We start from the raw sequence: 25,549 nt of genomic DNA on the forward strand, positions 1-25,549 counted from the left end.
TATTATGTTTTGGTGTGAAAAGTGTGTGACAGCTGCACCCACAAAATCTGTATAGTGTGCATTAATGTGGTAAAGTTGAAATTGTACAGTCTCAAAAGCATTCCCGAACTGTTGAGGAATAATGATATTCCAAGGACGCCAAGTCTTGGGACTATTCACACCTTGTCACTACCCTCTCTCTTCCTAGTGTAAATCTGTAACGATCAATCAAGTCATGTAGGTTGTGTTTAAAGGATGCTTGTGAGTCATGCTGCTTAACATGCATGGAAGGTTTATGGGATGCTGGGTTACAAGCATGTGCTTCCACTTTTTTTTTTTTTTTTTTATCGGATGGTGAATATTTATGTCCTTTGTTATAGTAGTTATAGAGATATTGGGCATGCAGCAATATAGGAGATCCAAGACAAGCAGATCACTAACAGCAGAATAAATGATACATGTCTCCCTACCCCCAGAGTCTATACAACACTGAATAAAAGGATTGAGTTTCCAAGCCTCTCTTGGTAACTCATGGATTTTAGACCTAATAATCTTTTCTGTTTGGAACCTTTGAGGTCTTTATAACTGGATCTGATGTTGCCCTTTTCATTCTTTCTCACTAATGGGTTCTGATTTGATCCTTGGATCTGACTCTCCCGCATATACCAGACTTCGAATCCAGCTCTCAAGCTCTTCCCTGTATCTTTAATGCTGAATTACCCCTCCCCCATTACCTACAGTCTTGTTTGCTGCCACTGTGGTTAGATGCAGGTTCCACTCTTAAGCATAGTAAGAATATTTAATTCGGTTTTCTTTCTACTAATTTTCTTTTTTTTTTTTTCTTTCTTCTTACACTGGAGTTAGAGATAAATGTTTTCCTTTTTCTCCTACCTATGGTAGTTTTTCTTATAGCATAGTTGGTATATTGTCTTGTACCTTTTGTAGGTGTTGGTCTTTTACAGTCTGGTATTTTTTTCTTTCAGCTATGTCAGGAAAAAACAACAAGTTTTAAGAAATGTACTTGTGGGCATAAGATCCCCAGTTCAGATGCCCACAAGAAGTGTGTGTATTATTTGGGACCGGACCACTTTAATGCTGCCCGATTGGTATGCTGTACCTTTAATCCAGGAGCTCTGGCTGGCAAACGAAACAAGCTGATTCTCAAAGGCTTACTTCCTGCTATGTGTGGGGCTCAAACACCTTCAATAACAAAATTTGTTTATTCGTATTCTAGAAAAAGGTCTCCTCTGAAGTCCTCAAGCTTCATCAGAGCCGATTAAAAAAAATTAGGAAAATTTCTGATCTGACCTTCTCTGGTCCTAAACCTCTTAGCCATCCTATGATTCTAAAGGGTCAGCCCTTATAGTGATATCTCCTTTACCTTCACCCTTTTTTTCTGGATCTGAGAGCTAGTACATCTTGCAGAAGCAGTACTCCAGAGTACGCAGTTAAACTTATTTCTCCCTCCCTACCCTTGCAGTTATTTCAAACACTGAAGAAACCTTCTAGGCCCCATTCCATGGTATTTTCTAGGTCCGCCCAGAAGTTTGACGGAGGCGGTTGTGGATAAGATGATGCTAAAATTCCTTAAAGCCCAGATCCCGATTAGGGGGTCCTGCCAGCTCCGTCCCCTGATGAATCTGGGAGTGTGCTTATTAAGTCCATTCTATCTTCCTCTCCGATCTCGCCTGTGATTTCGGAGTCCCTGGATAAAAGATCTTTGAGAGGTTTGGAGTCTGATCAGAGGAAAGCTTCTTCCTCCCCGCCATTTTCTCTGACTGGTTAGTTCTGCTCAGATACCAGCAGAGCAGGTCTCCGTGTCAGGTCTGAGGGGTTGAGTTCGCCTCCAATTTTGTCTGCTCTGTCCTTCCTCCTCTGAGCTTTGGCCCTGGACAGCTCAGATCTGGAGGTGGCCCCAACCTACCTTCTTTGAAAGCTTCGGCACGGAGTAGGGGGAAGGGTGTCCCCTGGTCCCTCTGCATTTAAGGTGATAAGGGCTTTTTCTCTCCTCAGAAAGCCACAGTCTCATGTTTCAGATCCTACCCTCTTACTGTCATTGGCTCTGAGCTTCAAGTCCATCAGACCTACTCCAAAGGGACAGCCAGTTCCAATTAGTCTCCAGACAGTTCCACTAGAGGAACTTCCCCTCTCTCTTCTGACACCTCCCCTGAGCATCCCATGGAGGAGATCCCTCAGAAAAGAATATGTAAGAGGAGACATACAGACTCCCCCCATGGAGTTTCTCACTGAAGACTCTGATTTTTAATGAGAGAAGGATCCCCCAGGTCACCACCTGATATCTCCTTTGGAGATATTCTAGAAGGCCTTAAGCAAAAAAGTGTTTGGTTTTCTCGGACTCCTCCTGAAGAATCTGTGTTCCTGGAAGTGTTTTGTTCTAGGCCATCTACATCTTGGGTGCCCCCCCCCCCCCCCAATCAGATGAACGTATTGACCTGGTTTCCTACAGGACATGGAAGAAACTGGACACCTTTGCTCCCGGACACATTTTTGGACAGACCCCACTGTAGAGCAAAGGAGTTTAGCCACTAAGAGCTAGCAGTAGAGCTGTTTTGTTCATTCACCAAACGAAGTCCAGAGCATTGGACAGATTTGGAAGGCGACTGTTCGCCTCAGCTACCTTCGCTATGAGGTTGTGTAATTATGTGGCGCATTTTACTAGGCTGCAGAGATATTTCTCTAAAGAACTATCAAATACTCAAGAGTCCATGTCTGCTGAATATTTTGACTTCCTCTCAGCTGGCAACTCTCTTTTTTTTTTTTTTTTGTCTATTGCAATTGCTTCGAGGTTGAGCTGACACAGCTGAAGACACCTCCAAAAGCCCTGATTGAGGGATTACCATAAGGAGACGTGGCTGGATGCGGCTATGTGACTTTGCTGAGCCCTTAAAGATGTCTTTTGTTGGCACTTCCTTGTTTAGGCCGTCTGTTAAGAGCACGCTTACCCAAAGCAAACAAGAAGGAAAGACGGTCTGCTATGGAAATCCTAGTTTTCTACCCCTCAATGGACCTTCTCAGGAAACAAACGAGATGGTAAGATGTGGTTCCATAAGTCTTTGGGACCATTCCAGGATTTTCTGGGCGATCATTCTTGCAGAGGAGGACAATTTAGTGGCAAGACATCATCCTAAGGGCAGAGGAGGCCCTCAGGACCAGAATTTTGGAGATTCTTTTTCAGACTGGCCCTATCGGTACCCCTGAAGCATTGCCTGACTGTCAACTCTGGAGGCAGTCTGGGGGGGGGTCAATTCTCTTTGCACCTGTATGACTGTGCAAGCATCACAACAGATTTGTGGGTGCTAAGAAATGATATCCAGAGGTTACTATGTATCATTTTCCCTTCTTCCAGCTTGTCAAAAGAGGATACTTCCCGACGTTCCACCAGCCAGTCGGAGGAAGGAAGCAACACAAGAAGTACAAAAGCTGCAAGAAAAGAGTCTGACAGAAGGTCCCACTTGACCAGATAGGATTTGGAACTTACTTGTGCTTCTGTTTAGTACTAAAGAACACGGGGACCTCAGACCCATTTTGGATCTAAGCAGTTTGAATCAGTATGTAAAGAAGGCAACGTTTCCAAATGGTCATGGTTCAGTCCTTCCACAGCCCCCAGGGTGTTTACTAAATGCATTGCAGTGGTGACAGCTCACTTGAGGCTCAAAGGATTCCAGGTGTTCCCATATCTAAACGAATGGCTCCTCACTGCACCCTCCAGGCATCAGCGGGACTATTTGCTCTAGATTTGCAGTGGCTTGTGCATCTCAAATCTTGCTAAATCAAAGCTTACTCCAGTTCAGAGCCTAGAGTTCATAGGAATGCTTTTGAACACTATGACTCGGGTGGCTTCTTTACCTGTCCACCGTGTTATTTCTGTAAAACAATCGGGTTCAGGATATCCTTTCTCGTCCTTCTCCTCCAGCAAGATTAGTGCTTCAAGCATTGGAGTCTGTCAGCTGCCATAATATTGCTTCCCTTAGCATGCTTCTTTATGCGATTTCTCCAACAGAGCTTAGCTGTACAGTGGTTCATTCTACATCACTCCCTGTCTCTTCAAATGAAGCTCATCCCAGTTTGCAAGCGTTACATTCATTGGTGGATTCAGTCCGACAATCTTTTTGGGCAGACCTTTTGCTTTTCTGAATCCAGTTGCCACAGTGACCATGGACGCTTTCCAACTGGGATGGGGGTAATTTTATTGAAGTACGGTCCAAGGTATGTGGTCCTCCTAAGAGACCAAATTGCATTTCCACATCCTAGAGGTGAGAGCAGTACTTTTTAGCATTGGAGGCATTTAAGATGCTCTCCCCGTAGGGACGGTTGCAGTTCAGACTGACAACATGTCAATAGTCTGGTACATAAACAAGCAAGGAGGAACCCAGTCTTACCCCCTGTACGGAGGAGGAACCCAGTCTTACCCCCTGTATGGAGAGGCCAAGAGTTTGGGAGTGGGTGATCTTGTCGGACCCCTTTCTAGTTGCGACACTCATCCGGGAGAAAACCAATGTGCTGGCAGACAAACTAAGCTCTACTCTGTTGACTCACGAGTAGTCTCTCAATCAGTAGTGAATGTGGTACTCCGGTGTTGGGTCACAGCAAGGTTGGTCCCATTTGCCACCCCTGTCTACAGATGCAGCAAGTACTTTGCTCTGATCCCCCTTCAGGGGGAGTCACCAAGAGACATTGTGCTTCACACTTGGCCCTTGGGTCTCCTTTATGCTTACCCTCCTCTTCCACTGATTCCAAAATTAATGTGGTACTCCGGTGTTGGGTCACAGCAAGGTTGGTCCCATTTGCCACCCCTGTCTACAAATGCAGCAAGTACTTTGCTCTGATCCCCCTTCAGGGGGAGTCACCAAGAGACATTGTGCTTCACACTTGGCCCTTGGGTCTCCTTTATGCTTACCCTCCTCTTCCACTGATTCCAAAATTATTACAGAAAGCAAGCAGACTGAAGAGCCCAGTAATCCTCATTGCCCCCTTCTGGCCTTTGCAAGTGTGGTTCCCCTTTCTAAAGTCTCATTTTCATTATCCTCCATGGATACTGGAGTCTGTTCATGATCTCCTCTCTCGCCCATCAGAGATTCAACATCCCAACCTTCACACCCTCATGTTGAATGCATGGTTTCTCCACTTCCATTAATAGAGAATACAGGCTCTCTTTCCCAGTTCGCGATATTGTTTTGGCTTCCCAAAAAGTTTCTACCAAAAAAGTCTATAGGAGCAAATGGAAAAGGTTTTCTGTTTGGGCTTATGACCTGAACATCGACCCTTTTTCAGTTCTGAATTCTGCTGTTCATTTTCTAACCACCCTTTTTAAAGGGGCCACTTTTTCTACAATTAAACTTCAGTTGGCAGCAATTTCAAGTTTCCATTCAGGAAATTGAGTCTTTTTCTCCCTGGCTTCCTGCAGATTGTGTAAAGCATTTTAAGGGCATTTTTCTTCTAAGACCTCCGATTTAAAGGATCCCTCACCACCTTGGGACCTTACTGTGGTTCCACAGGGTTTAACTCGGAAGCCCTTTGAACCATCAGATAAATGTGAGCTAAAATTTCTGTCATAGAAAACTTGTCGTCTTGGTAGTTATTACTGCAGCAAAAAGAATTTCTGAACTCCAGGCTCTATCAGCAAAACCCCCTTAAATTATTTTTTTCATAAAGACAGGGTTTTCTTATGGTCTAATCCTTCTTTTGTACCTAAAGTGGCTTCTGAAAATAACCACAACCAATCAATTAATTTACCTGTCTTTTTTTTTTTTTTTTTTTTTTTCTGATAATGGAGAGTACATGCTACATCTCCTTGATGTGCACAGACAACTACGTTTTCATCTTCACAGAACGAAAACAGTTTAGAAAGTCAGATCAGCTTTTCATATCCTTTTCTTCAAATCACCTGGTTCAGTCATTCTGTAGCTAAATGGATTACAGACTGCATTTCTTTGATTTATTCTCAAAAAAGTTTACCAATCCCCCCCAGCTCATTCAACTCTATCCTTGGCTACTTTATCGGTTTTTTGGTCAAAAATGTGTATTGATTATATTTTGTGCAGCTGCCACATGGTCTAAGACTTGTACCTTTGTTACAAATTTGACATGATATACAGAAATAGGGCATCCATTGGTTCGAGTACTCCGGCATGACCTTCCATGAGAGCCGCCAAAAGTGTATGTAGCTGGGGACTCTGTCACATTTGTGAGGAAGAATGAAAAGGATAACATCAGATTTATAAGTTATGTACTCGCCATAACTTGGGGTATGTGTTGTCCATTTTCATTCTTCCTCACCTTCCCTCCCATCCTTTTCCCCCAGCCATTTTTTTTCTTCTGGAAGAACCTGTTGGACTATCCTTGGAACCTACTGTTCCAGGTTTGGGCCCTGTTTTTATTTGTCTGTCCTGTTTCTCTCTTGGACAAGTGGGAGATTAGGCAGCAGACTCTGAGGCAATGGGAAGGAAATAGAGCAATCTGATGTTGTCAATGTTCATTTAAACCTTAACATATGGGTTTGGTTCTGAATACTGGCACCGACTCTGCTGTTACTACAGCCTGCGAGAACCAAAACCTGTCTAGCTCAAGTCCTACCCAGAATGCTCCTCTCCAATTTACCTCCGTTCTTGTTTGCCATTTCCTGTGACAGACACGTTGCCAATAGCTCTCGAGCTAACTGAACTTTCTTATTTTTGTGCTTGGGTCTTGTCTTTTAATATATTTTTTCTGTTGTCTCCTCTCATACCAGTTTTTCTGATAACTCCTTACCTTACTTTAACACTTTGGTTTTTTTCCTTCCTCTACCATACCATAGTTGGTTGTTGTGTCTTTCGGCTTTTCCCGGTTAGGGGTTGCCACAGCGGAACTCTGGTCCGCCAATAATTGGCAGCAGATTTTTACGTACAGAGTTGCTGGCTCTGACGCACAACCTTCAGTGAAGGTACGTCCATTCACGCAAGTCTCCACACAGAAGACACTCTAACTGAGAATCGAACAGGACGTCTTATTGTGAGGTGACGATGCTACCGCAGCACCACCACCGCAGTGATAGCCTATCTTTATTTCCTTTAAAGTGTTTTGTTTTTTTTTCTCTCCACTTTCTGTATAAATGCATAGTGTGTACTATGGCTGATGAAAGGAAAGGCACTTTGGGCTTTAAGAAATGCCTCATAATGTACTTAAACTGCCCACTTCTGATAGGCAGTCTGTGTTTATTTTCTGGACCCGGTGCACTTATAGGAAGATTGCTCTATCTACCGTAGCATTAGTTACTGGGCCCTGGTTGAAAGAAGAATAAGTAATTATGAAAGGTGTTAAAATCTGCCTTTGGAGAGGCCATTTCTGGTCATGACTCAAAAAGCAAAACTGATATTTCGTCCCATTCCTCATCTTCGTCTTCTTCAAAGGTTGACAAGTTTAACAAAAGTAGATTGGTGCCAGCTTCTCCCTTGGCCCTGACAACTAAAATGTTTAAACTGTCTGTTCCATCTGCTAGTGTGGAACCCTTATGGACCTTACATGATTCTTTGGTACCGACCTCCTCATCAGTGTCAAAGTTGTCGGCACCTATCTAAGGCCAGACCATGAAACAGATAATCTCTATGCTGTTTCTCCAGTGCTGATGTCTTCGACGTCAGCTGAAAGTGTGGAATTTTATTCTTAAATTGTCCTAGGACCAGTTACTCCCCATCCATTGATACCTTTGTAGGTCACTTTCTTGGCCCCTTTTTGGAATGAGCTAGATGCCCTTCTATCCAGTCTGATCAGCTCCTTGCGGCAAGGTGATTTTCAACTGTCCTCCGTTCCAGCTCCTGCTGGTGGCGGAACCTTTCCTTCAACTCCAACTAGTCTTCCTTCTCCAACCTCTGAGGACTTGGGAGATCCCAGCTCCAACTTTCCTGGTGCGACTGTTTCAGTTCCAGCTAGCTCTTTATCTCCAATGCCAAACCTTACCCTGAGCTCTTTGGCCCTTTCAGAGCCAGAGAACTCTTGGAGTCATAACTGCATTGTCAGCTACTAGGAGCAGGACTTGACTCCAGTTTTTTTCGGAGCAGTCCCTGCGCCTCAGGGCTTTGCCACGCATGTTCGACCCTCTGTTTGGACCCTGGAGCAGTTTGTTTGAAGCATGGGGGACCACAGTTCTGAAGCAGTCTCTCTGTTCTGGGCTCCCTTCCCTGTTCTGGGGGGACCGGCTTTCCAGGCCATGGAGAGGGCTCTGTCTACTGTAGGCGTTCAGTCGTCCCCATCCCCAGTTGGAGCAACTACCCACATCTTCCCCTTGTCCAGAGCCTCAACCAATTCCAACATCTGGACAGCGAGTGCCAAAACTGCAGAAACCGCCTATACAGATTTTGTGCTGTTCTGACACGTCCCCATATCATCTCACTGAGGACCTTCCTCTGAAGAGAAAGTGTAGGAGGAAACAATTCCTCAGAGGAATCCATCACAGAGGACACTGATTACAGTGAAGGGGAGGGTTCCCCACTGTCACCCCTAGAAGACATCTCCTTGTGAGACATTCTTGAGGTCCTTAAGCAGAGGAGTTGCTGGATGTCCCAAAAGCCCACTTCGGAGGAATATGTGTAACTGCAGGCCTTGGGCACTCGTCTATCTTCCTCTTGAGTTACTCCGCCCACTGACAAGCTCATTAAGTTAATCTTGCAATGGGCATGGAAGGCTTCTGATGACATAAAACCCATCCCCAAGATACCAGACAAAATTCTTGCCACACCTGAGGATCATCAGTTTTGGGCAAAGGGATTGCCGGTGGATGGCATGGTGGTAGTGGCGGCTACAAAAAAGGAACTGGCAGAGGAAAGTTCCAGTAGCCATCCAGCCAATAGACTCTCAGGCAGTGGATAGGTTTAGAAGGCGGGTTTACGCTTCGACCTTTGCATTACAGTCTTTGAACTTTATGGCACACTTCTCCAGACTCCAAAGGGATCTGATTAATGAGTTATCAGATGCCCTAGCAGGAGCCGTATCCAAGTCCAAAATAAGGTTGCTTCTTAGTTGGCCACCCTAGAGTCGGTTTCTAATTCGTCCGTGAGACTTCTAGCAAATGTAGCTGAAGGGACGACTAGAGCAGCGGGATCAGGCGTAGCCATAAGGAAACCTGCCTGGATGCGCTTGTGCGAATTTGCGGAGCCATTCAAGTCTTCAGTAGTCAGTGCCCCCTTTGATAGATCATCCCTTTTTGGCCCTGAAGTTCAATAAACATCAAGGTGTGAAAAGGATGGAAAGACCCTTTCTGCAGTGAGCGTATGTTTTTCTACTCCTTAACAATCCTTTTCAAGGAACCAGAGGAGCAGGAAAATGTGGCTCAAAGTCCCAAGGGCCTTTCAAGGGCACACACAGCAGTGGCTTCCCCAGGGGCAGAGGGGGGAGCTTTAATGGAAGACTCCATCCATGTGGCAGAGGTAGCCCTCAAAATCAGGGTTCCAAGGACACCTTTCCTAGAAAACCCTACAGCACTCCTGAAAGGAGGCCTGATTGCATTTCTCTGGAAGCAGTTGGAGGACATTTAGCCCTGCACAAACAAGCCTGGCTCCAGATAATTTTGGATGTTTGGGTGCAAAGGAACCAGACGATACACCATACCCTTCCTTTCTCTTCCACAGACCTCCAACAAAATCCCTGACATTCCACCCAGTCGTAGGGAACCAGCAGTTCTAGAAATTCAAAAACTGCTAGAAAAGTCATCCAAGGGGGTTCCACCAGACCAGATAGAATCTAGAATTTGCTTGAGGAATTTTTAGTGCCAAAGAAGACTGGGGACTGGAGACCAGTTTTGGATCTAAGCGTTTTCTACAAGTCCATTCAACAGACAAAATTCTGCATGTTCGCTATTTAGTCTATTCTCACGTTTCTAGGGAAAGACTAATGGATGTGCTTGATAGATCTCCAGGACACGTATTACCACATAAAAATGGACAAGTGCTCCAGGAGATTTTTCCAGCTTGGAGCCAGTCATTATCAGTTCAGGGCTCTGCCCTTTGGCCTCACTACAGCCCCCGGGGTGTTCAAATGCATGGCAGTACTAGCAGCTCACTTGAGACTGCACAGATTGTTTCCATCCTTAGATGACTGGCTCATTACCGCTCCCACCAGGCATCTACTGGAAAAAGCAAGAGACTACATTCTCTAGACCTGCACCAACCTGGGGATTACCATATTTTATAAAAAATCACAACAGACTCCAACACAAACCTTTAGAGTTTCATAGGAGCAGTGCTAAATACCAGTACTAGTATAGCCTTCCTACCTTCTCTAAGATTACAAAAGGATCAAGGCCCAAGTTAATTATCAGAAACGAGAGTAGCCAAACGACTAGTCTTACAAGCCTTAGGCTCAAAGATGGCGGCCATTACTTTAGTCCCCCTAGCAAGATTTCACATGAGAATTCTGCAGTGGCTTCTCGCATCTCAGTGGCCCATACTGCATCAGCCATTGTCTCATCAGGATTTTATTTACCAACCATTGCAAGAAAGACCTAGCTTGGAGGAGTCCAGAGGAAATTCTCTTGGGTCCACCCCCTTTGTCCCATGTCCACCCACCGCCATAGTAACCATGTATGCCTCCCAAACTGTGTGGGGAGGCATTATCCAGGCAAGACAGTCCAAGGCATTTAGTCCCCCATGGAGGCCAGCTTGTATATCCATGTCCTGCAGCTGAGGGCAGTGCTTTTAGCATTTCAAGCCTTTCAAATTGCTCTACCCTTGGGAACCCCTTTGTCAAGAAGCTGTCAAGAGTTTGGCAGTGGGCAATCTCTTCCAGCTGGTTTCTGATAGCCGAGCATATTCTGGTGAGTTCCATTGTGATAGCAGACAAACTGAGCAGATGAATTCTCCTGCCTCATGAGTGGTCTCTCAATCCTTTTAGTCGCTGGTCCAGCCTTGATGCGACCTATTTGCATCACCCCTGAACAACAAATGCGGCAGCTACTTTGCCCTGGACCCCCTCCGGGAGAGTCCTTGACAGACCCTCTCCTGCACAGTTGGCCCTCTGGACTTCTATGCACCTTTTCCCCCATTTCCATTAATTCCTCCAATTTCTAAAGAAAGATATCAGGTCAAAGAGCAGGGTAAGCCTCATTGCCTCTTTCTGGCCTCCAGCAGATTTGTTTCCCCTTCCTTTAGCCTTATCTGATTCAGTAACTGTGGACTCTGGATCCAGATCTCCTGTCCCATCCAGAGGGATTTCACCCAAACCTTCAAAACCTCAAGCTCACTGCTTGGCTTCTCCAGTTCCATTGATTGCCAGGTGTAATAATCTTTCTTCTCCAGTGGGTGGGATTCCGTTGGTCTCCAATAAACCTTCCACCAGAAAACTTTACAATTGTAAATGGAAGAAATTTTTGTACTGGGCTCACAATAATAACATTCACCCCTTCTCCTCTCCTATCGACAGTCTGAGAGTTTTTAGCTTTGCTGTTTAAAGGCGGAGTCTCGTCCTCTACTGTCAGGGTTCAACTAGCAGCTATTTCAAATTTTCATAATTGGTTCAAAAGTCATTTATTTCTCAAACTTTGCAAAGCATTCTTAAAAGGCAACTTGATGTTAAAGCCTCCATATAAGGATCGATTTGCACCTTGAGCTCTAAACTTAGTGTTGCAGACAATAGTACATTTCCCTTTGAGCCTGCTGCCAACTGTGACCTGAAATTCTGGTCTTGGGAAACTGTATTTCTGGCAGGGATAACCTCTGCCAGAAAAATTTCAGAAATTCAAGTTTTATGTTGCAAACCGCCATATTTGATAAGTCACAATGACAGAGTCTCCTTGAGAACGAACCCTTCCTACTTGCCAAAAGTGGTGTCAGAAACAAATGTCAATCAGGGAGTCAATTTACCAGTATTCTTTCCCAATTTCTCAACAAAGGTGAATAATTTATTGGATGTTCATAGACAGTTGTGCTTCTGTCTTCATTGAACAAAAGACATGAGAAAATCTGAATTACCTAGGCCTGTTAGGGCACACACTACTAGAGCTATAGCCATGTCAGCAGTTTTTCATTCTGAGGCATCCATGGACTAAATTTGTGCAGCAACGACATGGGCTGCACCACATACCTTTTATTGCTCTTTACAAATTGGATTTGGTCTTTAGGGAAAGAACGTTATTTTGTTCTATGTTGCTCAGGAATTTCCTTCCTTGTGTCCTTCCAAGGTAGCTGGGGATTCTGTCCCATATGTCAAGGATTAAGTAAAGATTGACATCAGATAAAGAAGTTTATGTACTTACCATAACATTACATCTGTGTTCTCTTCATTTATCCTTGACTCCCCACCGTCCATCCCCCTTCCATTTCCACCTTTTGGTGGAAAGAATTATGGTCCTAATTATGCATTTTTTTTCATATATGACACCAGATATAGTCTCTATAAAGGTGTTATTAGGATTATATTTCGGTCCTTTTTTATCTGCTAACTCTGAGGTAAATTGGAGAGGAGCATTCTGGGTAGGACTTAAGCTGAAGAATTTTTGGTTCTCACAGGCTGTAGTAACAGCTGAGTCTGTTCTGATACTCTGAACCGAATCCATATGTAATGGATAAATGAAGACTGACAACACTGATGGACTGTTTTGGCAAGTACATAACTTCTTTTTATGTGTAGAGGGAGGAGCTTGAGAGCTGGATCTGAAGTCTAGTATATGCTGCAGAGTCTGATCTGAGGATCATATCCGAACCCATTGGTGAGTAAGAATGATAATTGACAACACAGATTCCAAGTTATGGTGAGTACATAACTTATGTTTACTGAGATACAGCCCAAAGAAGATGACATACTCTATAATTTGTCTGTCTGATCAATGCGGAGTATAAAGGGATTCATTACTTTAGACCTTGATATTCCTTTGGCAGTTGGCTGTGTTAAGTAAAAGGATTTTGTAACGGCCATTGTCACATGGTGATCTAAAAGGGTGAGTTATCAAGCCAAGTTCATAGGTCCCTGACTACACTTTTGTTTTATAATTGTATATTCTAAAATGGCGGCGCAGTGGTGCAGCGGAAGAGGTTCTCCGGTTCAATTCTCGGCCAGTATGCCTTCTGTGTGGAGTCTGTATGTCCTCCCTGCATTCGTGTGGGTTTCCTCCAGGTGCTCCGGTTTCCTCCCACATTCAAAGACGTGCATCTGGAGCATTTCTCCCCAGGCCTCCGCTGAAAATTGACTTTGTTCCAAGTTGGACTTTCCTGGTTAACAAATGTTAAATAAAATAAAAATAAATATTGACTACACAGTATGATGGGAAATTATGTCTAACCAAAGTGAAGCTACTACACTTTTTATCATTTATTTTGAGTCTGCCTTTCAGCCAGTTTGCTGTCCATCTTACCACGTGTGGGTCCGTTTTTAAAGCATTTAGCTTCTGTTTAATGCCAGCTTTGCAGATAGTATTGAAGGCCTTGGCCATATGGCCACAGTCTACAGCTTCTGTAATCATTTTTTTTTTTTAACCAGTTTCATTAGCTAGGCTTTACTCTTCACAAGGCCAAACTCTTGAGGGTTAAGTCTAATAAGATTACTGATACTGTAATTTGAGGCCAGCTGTAATACATTCCATGGCTTTGCAGATGAGGCTTATAAGGCTGGGAGTGTCCAACTGAGCGAAAGCCCTTTTTCAGCGGAGGCCCGGGGCGAAAAGCTCCACAGAAGCACAAGAGTAAATAACCTATAAAGAAATGGTTTACACTAACAAAGTATGTATGAGTAAGTACAATACAATACAGTTTGCCAAACATTTCATATTTCCTTGAATGTAAAATACTCTAAACTTTAACAAAAGTATGACATTTAGCAAAGTCTAGTAATCCCTACTAGAGGGCACTGCATAAGTGAATTACAGGTTCAGATAAGACAAATTGGTTTCTTGAGACTGAGTATCAGTAGTTGGTAAGTAAAACATTAAAGTGACCAAGATTTGTGCATTAGTGGGATGGAAGGCAGTTGGCAAAAAGATTAAAACTGAGTTTGAACAGTGAAGAGTCTGTATAAGAGCGTTAAAGAAACTGGTAATAATTAGGGCCATTATACAGAGGAGTGCATTGACAAAGAGGGAGTTGCATGGTACAGTTACAGGCACAATTGGTGAGTAGGTATTGTTTGAGTGCTGGTTTGTGTGTGTGTGTGTGTGTGTGTGTGTGTGTGTGTGTGTGTGTGTGTGTGTGTGTGTGTGTGTGTGTGTGTGTGTGTGTGTGTGTGTAGTTGTATTTCTGATGTCGAGGGGGAGCTTGTTCCAATTTAGGTCTGGGTAGTAGCTGTATAAATTTTGACCAATGTTGCTTTTTTAGAGACTCTGGAGTTAGTAAGGAACATTTTATTTCTGTGTAGAAGTCAGTATTGATGTTTTTTTTTTTTTTTTTAAATGCAATTGACGTAGGTCATATTTAAGTTTTATGATGACCCTGATGAGTTTTGTTTGGGGTTCAGTGTAAGTAGTGGTATTGTTAAAGGAAGTGATAGAAAAGGTTGGTTTGAGTGGTGAGAGATATTTGGGAAGAAATAGAAGTTTGGCCTTTTCGGGTTAAGGATACGTTGATTGTTGCTGAGCCATTTTTCCAGAGAGTTAAAAGAGTTTTGGGTGAGTGTGAGAAGATCAGAGAAAGTATCACCAGTGGTGATTAGGGTAGAGTCATCTGTGTATTGAATTAGGGTGGAGGGGGGGACAGGATGTGTAGTTAGTTAGTGAAGATGTTGAAAAGTATGCGGGGGGGTGAGGAGTGACCCTTGAGGGACTCCCATTTAGATGGGTAGGAAGGGGGATGGAGTGGATTGCCATTTCACAGATTGTAGACTGAGAGGTAGCTGGAGAACCAGGAGATTGTGGAAGGAGAGAGGTTAAGATTGCTTAATTTGGAGAGGAGAATGTAGTGGGAGACTGTGTCAAAGGCTTTGGAGAGATCGAGGGAAGAGGCAGGAGACCAGTGTATTTCTAGTGCGGGAGAGTTAGTCGGAGAAGGAGATCAGGCAGTGGAGATGCAGTAGTTAGAAATCTCCTGGATTGGTTGTAAGGCCACCCTTATGGAAGGGTGTCACCACTGCAGAGCCCCAGTCCTTATAGATGAATCCAGTAGCTAAACTTAGGTTTAAACAATTGTGTAGCATGTTTGACATGGTTAATTACACAAACAGATAACCACACAAACATGGATGTTGTCCAAATGCAGGAGCGCCTCAATATCAGGCAGTGTATTGTTCAGAAGTCTGGTATTATGGAAGTCCACCTTAATGTGGCTTGATTTCAGGATTGATTTATGTTATGGGGAGTAAAGGACTTGGCCAATGTGTGGAAACCTTTGAATGAGAGGTGATGTACATCCTTAGTGAAGCAGGCTGGTCTGTTGAGCATCTCATCCCATGCTGACACCTACTACATCCCTCTTGTATGACACCAGCTGTTTATCCAAGTATTGAAGTCAGATTTATTTTCTTTGTATCTAAGCATCATTCAAGATGAAAGGAGAATTCGTGTCAGGAGGTACTGTCTTACCTGCATTTGTTACATGCATGTAAAGTTCTTAAATGTGTCCGTTTCTTAGGGTTTTAGACCTTAAGTAATTCACTCCTGCATATACTCCTTTTATTGTAGATATATTTGCCGGGAGTTAGAGCTTTTGTAAAATCAGAGATCTTGGCGTCTGCAAAAACAACCTTTTGTAACCTTATCCTATTCCAGCCTTGTGAGTGATGAGTTGGTGTGCCTGACAATAGTCACTTATCACTAAAACATTTATTTTGCAGCCATGGTTAGAAGTGGTAGATTTTGAGTGTTTTTACTCTCAATGATTTTATGGGAGATATGTATGAGGTTGTATGAGTGGATTGATTTTTTGCTGAGGCATAGGCTTATTTCTAGGAGGTTTTGCGAGTGATTTTTAACTGTCTCAGCATAAAGATGATGTTCTTCGTCTTCCCTTGCTGCAGTCCTGACAATTGGGTATAGTCCGCGTCCCAGTCGGCCCGAATACCAGAGTATAAGGCTGACGTCGGTCATGGCGCCTTAGACTGACGTCAGTACGTCAGGGTACTAATGCGCATGACCGACGCCATTTCCTCAGTCTTTTTTGCCGCATGGTCCGATGCAGAAGCAATTTTGCGAGTGCAGGTTGGCGTTCTGAGATTTTCCGAAACCGGAGTTTCAGACTGAATACAGAGTTGGCTAAGTAACCCGCTAGAACATTTTGGTTTTTCTTGCCTCAGTATTTAACCGGATGTCAGAAAAGTGAATAACTGTATTTCTTGTGGGAAGCAGATACCGCATAGGGATTATCATACTTTGTGTATACCTTGTTTAGGGCCTGAGCACGACGTTGTTGGTTGCCGCCTTGTGCTAGATTTAACAAGCGCACTATTAAGAGGAGGCTTGATTGTGCTAGGTTAGTGTTTGGGAAGCTGCTGTAATTATACTATGCCGCCGGATACTCCGACGCCTGCTTCATCTAAGAAGCGCAAGGACAAAACAGTGAAGTCTAGGGTGAGGAACCGCAGTCCCGGACGCCGGTCCTTTAGAAGGCTCAGGGAGCCAGAGGTTTTGCCAGGAGTCTCTATGGAGTCTCAGGCAGATACTTTACTGTTACAGGATGTGCCCTCTCAGGAGGTAGGCCAGGCTGAGGGGTCTTCTCAGGCAACTGTTCTTCCCTCTCTTCCCAAGGTAGTTAGGGCCTCTCCTTCTGTTGCCAAAGCTTCTTTTAGAGGAAGGCCAAGTTCAGCTTCTGTAGGGGCTTCTCCTAGCATTTCGGCTCTGTGCCTAAGAAACATATGCTTAAAATGGCAGAAGATTTGATTACTCTGATTAGAGGTTCTATGCCCCCACCTGATAAGAGGCCTAGGGTGGAACAGGAGTTTGATAGTTTTGAACAGTGTTCACAGGCTTCAGAGTCTTCTGTGGAAGACTTGCAAGAGTTTCCTACTTATTCTGATTCTGATGTGGATGATTCCACTCCTTCAGCTTCTCCTCCTGAGGATTTTTCATTTTCAGAGACTCCTCACCCATGAGGGAGCACTTTGAATGGGAAGCCCAAGATTACCCTGAGTCCAGAAAAAGGCTTAGGGAATTCTTGGTTTTGCCCCAGCATAGGCCCTTAGCTATTCCTCCGGTGTTGAATGTGGTGGAGGATGTTTTGCAGAGGCTTCTCTGAACCCTGATTCCTTGCCTCCTGCTCCTGTTAAGCCTGATAGGTATTATAGGGTGCCCGGCTCATAAGTATTTGTTTAAGAGTCCCAGGGCGGACCCAGAAACTGTTTCTCAGGGGCCTAAAGGTGTTAAAGCTTCTGTGGTTAAAAATCCTGTACCCTCTGATAAAGAGGCAAGGGCTTTGGATAGGTGGGGTAAGAAAGTATATACTTCTTCCACTCTAGCCATGAGGGCGTTGAATTGTCAATTTCATATGCTGAAATATCAGAATTATCTCCTTTCACAATTGAAATCTAAGGTGGATGCTTTGGCGGAAGGTATTGAGTGTAAAGAATTGCTGGATTTGGTTCATGTGTCTGAACAAGTGGGTAAGCATTCTTTGCAGTGTGGTTTTGATGCGTTCAGGCCTCCTCGAGGGTGGCTGCTACTAGTTCTGTTCTTCGAGACATGCATGGTTGAAGGATCAGAATTTAGCTGAGCATGTTAAGACCAGGATTTTGGATGCTCCTTTACAGTCTGATGTGTTGTTTGGACCGCCTGTGGAAGCAGTTTTAAAGAAAATGGAGGACAAAGCTAAGTCTATGCAGACTGTTAAAGATTTTTGCAGGTGCAGCCTCCAAGTTTAGTAGAAATTGGCCTGCTAAGGGGTGGACGTATCCTGCTTATGGTTCCCAGTCTAGGGGTAGGTCTAGACGTGGTAGGGGCAGGGCTCAAGGTCTGCTTAGGCCTAGATCAGACAGTTCACCTGCTCAGACTTCTGGTGAGGGCAGGGTCAGTCCTTTCGTAAGCAGAACCAATGACCTGCCTTTTCAGCTGCCAGTGGACTCTCGCCTGGCAGCTCCTTTGGGAGGAAGATTGTCTCTTTTCAAAGAAAATTGGGATTTAATCACTCAAGACAGATGGGTGCTGGATATCATTCATCACGGGTACAGATTTTATTTCCACACAATGCCCCTTTCAAAGGCATGCCAGATGTTCCTCCTCCACAAAGAAAAGAGGCTCACAAGCAAGTTTTTCAGTTACTCCAGATAGGGGCTATTCAGCCAGTCCCTGTGTCAGAAAGGGGCTTCGATTTTATTCTCGCCTGTTCCTAGTACCAAAGAAGGGGAACACGTGGAGACCAATTTTGGATTTATCTATCCTCAACACTTATCTGGACATTCCCAAGTTCAAGATGTTGACGTTACAGCAACTGTTACCTCTGCTGGGCAAGGATCACTGGATGGTAACTTTGGATCTCAAGGAAGCTTACCTTCATGTGCCCATAAGGCTAAGTTGCAGAAAGTATCTGCGGTTTCGAACTGGAGATTTTCATTATCAGTTCTCTGCATTGCCCTTTGGCTTATCTACTGCGCCCAGAGTATTCACAAAGGTTCTGGCTCCAGTGATAGCTTACTTCAGGCTTCAAGGCATTCAAATTTATCCTTACTTGGACGACTGCCTGATTCTGGCTCAAGAAAAGGAACACCTTCTACAGCATCTGAGATATGTCATAGCAGTGCTAAGATGCCTAGGGTATTCTGTGAACGAAATAAAGTCCAGTCTAGTACCCTCTCAAGACATGTGCTTTCTGGGTGTGAGACTGAATACAGCAGCCCTGATGGCCTTTTTAACCCCGGACAAACAAAAGAGTCTGTCACTTTACTTCCACCAACTATCTCATCAGTCCGTGCTGACTGCAAGGACAGTCCTTCAAGCATTAGGGTTCATGGCATCTTGTATTCTGGTGCTTCCCAATGCCAAACTGCATATGAGGAAGCTGCAATGGTATCTCAAAAATGTATGGACACAGCACTGCCAAGATTTGGACACTGTCATTCAAATAATACCTTGCCTTCAAAAGGAATTCTTGTGGTGGGCTCAGGAATGTCACCTAAACAAGGGACTCTCTGTGACCCGCGGAAAGAGGCGAGTCAGATTTTAACGACAGATGCCTCGGACACTGCTTGGGGAGCTCATCTAAATGGAAAGTGGATACAAGACAAGTGGCCTGCCAGACTACAGCATCTACATATCAACATGAAGGAGATGTTAGCAGTCCAGTTTGCATTGATGGCGTTCAAGGAGTTACTTCTTCCAGGGCAGGTGTTGGTTCTGACAGACAACACAACTGTCATGTGGTACATCAACAAGCAAGGGGAACACATTCTTATCCTCTATGCAGTCAGGCAATGATTTTATGGGAGATCATGCTAAGCCTGCAACTGAGTTTTGAGGCAAGGTTTCTGCTAGGAGAACAGAATTTCCTAGCAGATGTATTAAGCAGACAAATCATGGATCCCCACGAGTGGAAACTGGATCTTCATGTATTTCAGAAATTGACAGTGTCATGGGGAACTCCAGACATAGATCTGTTCGCTTCTCCACTAAACCACCAGCTGCCAAAGTATTGCACAAAGGGGTTTCATCACACAGCTTGGAAAGTGGATGCTCTGTCTTTCAGTTGGAAAACCTTCATGTCTATGCCTTTCCACCTCTACCTCTTCTTCCAAAGGTATTACTAAAGGTCAGACAGGACAGGCCAAGGATGATTTTGATAGCTCCAGATTGGCCTCGCAACACTGGTACCCACTTCTAAGGAGTCTTGTAAAGAAGCCTCCATGGCCTTTACCTCTGATTCCTCATCTGTTATCTCAGAAGGACGGTCATCTGCTCAATGTCAAGCTTCAATCTCTTCATCTCACAGCCTGGCATATTCTGTGTTGAAGCATGGTAGGTCTCAGCTTCCTCAACAAGTTTTAAATGTGATTATGGAAGCTAGAAGGCCTAGTACTAGGAGAGTGTACGAGAAAAATGGAAGAGATTTTTATTTTGGAGTACAGCAAAGAATTTGGAGATTTCAGAGCCTAATTTGAGTGTGGCTCTTCAATATCTTACTGAATTATTGGACAAAGGTTTGTCTTTCTTCCATAAAGATTCATGCTGCAGCAATTTCAGCTCACTATGATTGTGACCCACCTTGTTTTCGCATCCTTTGTTCAAGCAGTTTCTTAGAGGGCAAAGAATATAAGACCCCCACGAGAGCTCCTACTCCTGCTTGGGATCTCAATTTTGTGTTGGAAAAACTTACTCTACAACCTTTTGAGCCTGCAGCTACTGCTGAATTGAAATATTTGTCATGGAAGACTGCTTTTCTGTTGGCTATTACTTCTGCAAGAAGGGTATCTGAGTTGCAGGCCCTTATGGCAGTAGAGCCCTTTTGATTTTCCATAAGGACAGGGTATCATTACGTACTAATCCTTCCTTTATGCCTAAGGTGGTTTCCAGTGTGGCTTTAAACCAAACTATTCATTTGCCTACTTTTTGCAGATCCTCAAAATAAAGGGGAAAAGATTTTGCACACTTTAGATGTACACAGGCAATTGCGTTATTATTTGAGCAGGACTAAAGATTTTAGGCAGTCTCAGCAGTTACTTGTTTCTTTTGTTTTAAGTTCACAGGGCAAGCCTGTGTCAAAACAAACTATTTCTAGGTGGATTGGCTTTGCATTGCATTTTGTTATTCCCATCATGGCAAAGAGGTTCCAGCTGGGATTAGGCCTCATTCCACTAGGGCTACTGCCACTTCAACAGCATTTCTAAGGGGTGGCAACTAAGGATATTCTGGAAGCAGCTACTTGGAGTTCAGTGCATACTTTCTCTAGGCATTATCACCTGCCTATATACTCTAAGACTAGAGCTGGTTTTGCCACAGCTGTTTTACAAGGCATGTTGTCAGCTCCTGCTACTTTATAAATTGCCAGCCTCCCTTACCTCTGCTTTGGGATTCTACCCAATTGTCAGGACTGCAGCAAGGGAAGACGAAGAACATAGTACAGTTTTGTACCTACCATAAATGTAGATGTTCGAGGATTCCCTTGCTGCAGTCCAATTACCCTCCCTCCTTCCCCTCTGTGTTTCAGGGTGGTTGTGTAGGTGAGTTTACATGCTTATATTTTTTGTATATATATTACTGTATATATTGTACATGTTTTTGGGTGCAGGTTGTTTTGGGACTTGTCTTTTTGGGTCTTCTGACATCTGGGGCAAGAAAAGACTGAGGAAATGGCGTCGGTCATGCGCATTAGTACCCTGACGTACTGACGTCAGTCTAAGGCGCCATGACCGACGTCAGCCTTATACTCTGGTATTCGGGCCGACTGGGACGCGGACTATACCCAATTGTCAGGACTGCAGCAAGGGAATCCTCGAACATCTACATTTATGGTAGGTACAAAACTGTACTTTTTGGTGTGATCTTTAAAGGTTTGTAGTGGTGGTGTATACACATTTTTAGAGCGGGAAGCCTCCCAATTTAATTTACACCCCTCACAAATGGAATTACTAGTGTGTAATTGTCTAAGGAGATCTAGTGGTGAAAGGCTGGCATCAGAGGTGAAATTAGCAGGCTTAACTTCCATCTTTTTCAGTGCTTAGATATTTGGACGAGTAAACTAAATGCAGTAGAGGTCATGTAAATGTGGTAGAATACAGAATATACAGAAGGTTCACCAGTTATCCAGTAATCTTGTCCCAGATGTTGCATATTGCAAGTAAAATATGAAAAAAGAAGGTAATACTTTTAGGTATTGCAGTGTGCTCTAAGCAGGCAGGAATATATGAAAGAGGATGTCTAGAATTTTAGCAGTCAGTGGTGGGAGGAGGCCTTACCAATTTGCTCTTCTGATTCTCACTAGTATGAGCAGATGCAGTGAGACTGGAATGAGTTTTCAGCAACATTTTTATAGTAAGAGTAAGCAACTCAAGAGCCACAAAGTTTAAAAGAGCAGCATGGATTGGCTTTTTGTGCACTCGGCATTCTGGGGATATGAAATGCACTGGGAGAGCAAATGTGTTTAAATAGCTTAAGGCGAGTGACCTCACAAAGTGATACTTTTGTGCTTGCTGATAACCAATGAAAGAGGAGATGGTGGGGAATATTTTATTTATTTAACATTTGTTAACCAGAAAAGTCTGACTTGGAACAAAGCCAATTTTCATTGGAGGCCCGGGGAGAAATGCTCCAGACATATGTCTTTGTAAGGTGGGAGGAAACCGGAGCACCCGGAGGAAACGTGCACGAATGCAGGAAAGACATGCAAACTCCACACAGAAGGCTCCCCAGCTGAGAATCAAACCGGAGAACCTCTTGCTGTGAGGTGTCAACTCTACCGCTGCACCACTGCGCCATCCATATTGTGGGTAAGTTAGCAGAAGGGGGAGACAACAAGAAATACAGTGGGTTTAAGAACCCAACAAGTACACAATGAGGGGGGATTTTCTTCAGACTTAGTTCTGTTGTTGAATGTCTTGGAACTGCCTTAAAGCAATCACTACTCCTGAATAAGACAGGCTGTCACTTGAGGCGCAAGTCCAGCAGTCTATGCAAATGCAGTAGAGTTGTTTACTGGAATTACTGTAGAGTTAAGGAGTTTAGTTAAAACAGATTATTCAGATTGTTAAAAAAAAATTTTAACCGTGATCTTGGAGATGGTATAAAGTAGCAGGTATAAAGTAGCAGGGCTACAGCCCCTTGTCCCTGTAAAATTAAATAGCATTGTAGTGAGTTTTGACGTTAACTATTTTAAATTGTAATTGCATGTTTGAAGTTGTGGTACTCGTGCTGTGATGCAGCACATTGCTGTTTGTTTGATTACTCAGAATATGTTAGAAGATAAGTAAGTCACATTGGAATAGGTTTTTTTTCTTTTTTTTTTTTTTTTTTTTTTTTTTTTTGAGCCTCTTTGCATGTCGCTATTTCTCTGAACATAGTTTCACGTTAAGTATAACTAGGTCATTCTGTCCTCCAGGTCCTGCCTTTTGCCCCAGTAAGCACTCTAATCAGCTGATGGAGAATACGAACAAGGAAGAGTACAAGATCCACTCTTTTGATGCAGACACACAGCAATTACTGAAAACTGCTTTGAAAGGTTTGTGAGCACCAAAGTGCTGAGTTTTTGCATAATTATTTTTTGTAATCAACCACTATCTATGTTGGCATTGGGAATCTGCATGTCTGTTTTCTCTTGCCATCTAGGTGGATAGCTGGATGTTTTGTGTTGTCGTAGCAGAGTGATAGTTTTGATTTATTTGACTTTGTAGTAGGTTTCTTCTTAATAAAGCATACTTTGATCCCATCAAGAAGTTGCAGTTTGAATTTTGTGTAGAGCAGCAATATTATTTGATTTCTAATGTTTGCCTTATAATTTGCATGAATATATGCAGATACAAACTGAAAACCATCTCCTCTGCCTAAGTGCTACAAAAGCCCAGTACAGCTGCCCCCCTCCCTATTCTTTTTTTTCCACCCCAGGTATCTTTAATAGTCTTGATTTGCACTATACATGGTTATTTTGGCACTGCATTTGATAGCCCCACCCCATTGTCTGCATAGTAGTATCTCCTGTCAGACTTGATTTCTCTTCTTTCATTTGCCACCAGTGTTTCTACTGTTTTGCTTCTTATCCGTCATTTTCATTTCTTTACTTCATGCTTGAACCATGATAGTTATGTGAAGCTAGATTGTCTAGTTTCTGTGTACACATTCTGTATCCTTTGCTTTTCCTCATACTCTGCTGTACATTTGCTTATTACTGTAGATGTTCTTAAGCCAAGTTAGTGTTCCATCTGATTGCATGTCATCCAAAATATGCTTCTGTTCCTGTAGTTAGTACATGTTACTATAGAGTTCAGCTTTCACCCTTAGTAGCACAAGACTGTGTGGAATTTCACATTTGATTGGATCTGACCCCTTGGCTCCTAGCCTTCATTGTAAGATTAGTGACTGGATTGTTTGTTTGCCATCTCGGAGTACTCAGAAGTCATAACATTTGTTATTCAAGAGGACCTTTGATTATAATACATTTCACCTAGTTTCAACCGTATCATTCAACAGTGCAGTGTTGATTTCTTTTTAATTGTACCATTAAACATCACAGCTTTTATTTCTTAATCTCTCTCCCAACTTTTGCTGTTCCTGCAGATCCTAGTGGTGTTGACTTGGAAACGGTTGCAAATTTTATCATTGACCAGTCTCTGAAAGACACAGCTTTTTGCAAGGAAGCCGGTCGCATTTGTTATACCATAACACAGGTAAAGCCTGTACATCATGAAAGTAATGTACATTCTTTTACTGTACGTATACTGTATTAAGTATTTTTTTGAGACCAAAACCTACTCTTGAACTGCAGTAGGTATTTCCATGTATTCATTTTAATGAAAGTAGTACAGAATGTATTGCCTATAGCTTTCGAATTCTACAGCTGTAGTCCTGGAGAAAACACAGATAGTTCCACATTGTGGATATGGGTATTTGCTAGGATTGTTGTGGTCGGAAGACTGTAAGCGTACAGTAGGCTCACAGGTAAGTACTAGGCAAAGCACAAGGAATGTCCTGTATAGAAGGCGAGGAGTGTATACTGACAGTGTGTTGACTGGTCATGAGGCTGCTGTTAATGTCAAGTGTATGAGGCTTGGCCAGAGCACATCTTCAGAATAATAATGCAAGTCTGTCAACATTTTATAGAAAAAGAAGGAATACCGACAGGTGGTCAGGATGAGCCCCTTGGCATACTGGCAGAATATCCCAAGTTTCAGAAGGGAAGGTGCATCATTGTGGAAAGATTCATGTTCCTATGAGTGCATATGTGGCATTGTCCTGGAATCTGGCTGCACACAACTCTGAGGAAAACCACAGTACTGTATGTAGGACTGTGGTGATAAGCTAACCCAGGAAATCTGTAAGATTTCAGCCCTCCTTTACCAACTTGCCCAAGGGTTTTTTTTCTCCATCTGGTTTTGGCAAAATGTAGAATAAACAGTCTCAACAAAAGTCTTTAACCTCCCACAGTTAAGAACAGTCCAAGTCTGGCTATTCAGGAAACCTTATGACCCCCTCCCACCATGACCCCTTTTGTCTTACAGAAATTGTGAATCACAATTTTTCTCTGCGGTAAAAGATAGTTTGAGGTAAATGGGTTTTGAACATCATTCATCAAGTTTACATATGGAAGTGGAGGAAATTTTTCCTCCTTTCAAGTGAAGAGTCATTCCTCATCCTCCAGATAAGATGTTATTTCCACTGGTTCTTTATCACATGCTGTACCGAAGTGCGATAAAACCAGTTCCTTCATCCTTAGTGGGGAGGGGTTTTTATTAAAGAATGTTCCTAGTGCCAATGAGAGAAAATGTTTGGAGACCATTTTTGTATTGATCTTTCTTAAACCTGTTTGAGATAGTGCCCAAATCCAAAATAATGTCACTTCACAGCCTTTTTACACTAGACTTAAAAGATCCTTTTCACATCTCTTCATCCAAACTTCATATGTTTGTTAAGGTTTTGTGTCTGGATCACATTGTCATTTCTCTGCTTTACCTTTAGTCTGTCTACTGCACCAGGAGTGTCAAAGTGTCTTGCTCCAGATGTAGGGTATCCACATTTTCCAAATTTAGACTACTT

General features: G+C 43.3%; 1 protein-coding gene across 1 annotated transcript in view; it reads left to right on the forward strand.

Annotated features, from left to right (window-relative positions):
- The window catches only part of MIF4GD (MIF4G domain containing), a 336,773-nt gene that overhangs the window by 78,136 nt on the left and 233,088 nt on the right, over positions 1–25,549 (forward strand). Inside the window, exons 2-3 of the mRNA XM_044085031.1 lie at positions 22,902–23,021; positions 24,074–24,183. Of these exons, the coding sequence (XP_043940966.1) occupies positions 22,940–23,021; positions 24,074–24,183 (192 nt within the window). The 5' untranslated portion in view covers positions 22,902–22,939. The remainder of the gene's footprint in view (positions 1–22,901; positions 23,022–24,073; positions 24,184–25,549) is intronic.

The sequence above is a fragment of the Protopterus annectens genome, chromosome 10.part0 (genome assembly GCF_019279795.1).
Source record: "Protopterus annectens isolate FY-2018-M chromosome 10.part0, PAN1.0, whole genome shotgun sequence".
Lineage (NCBI taxonomy): Eukaryota > Metazoa > Chordata > Ceratodontiformes > Protopteridae > Protopterus > Protopterus annectens.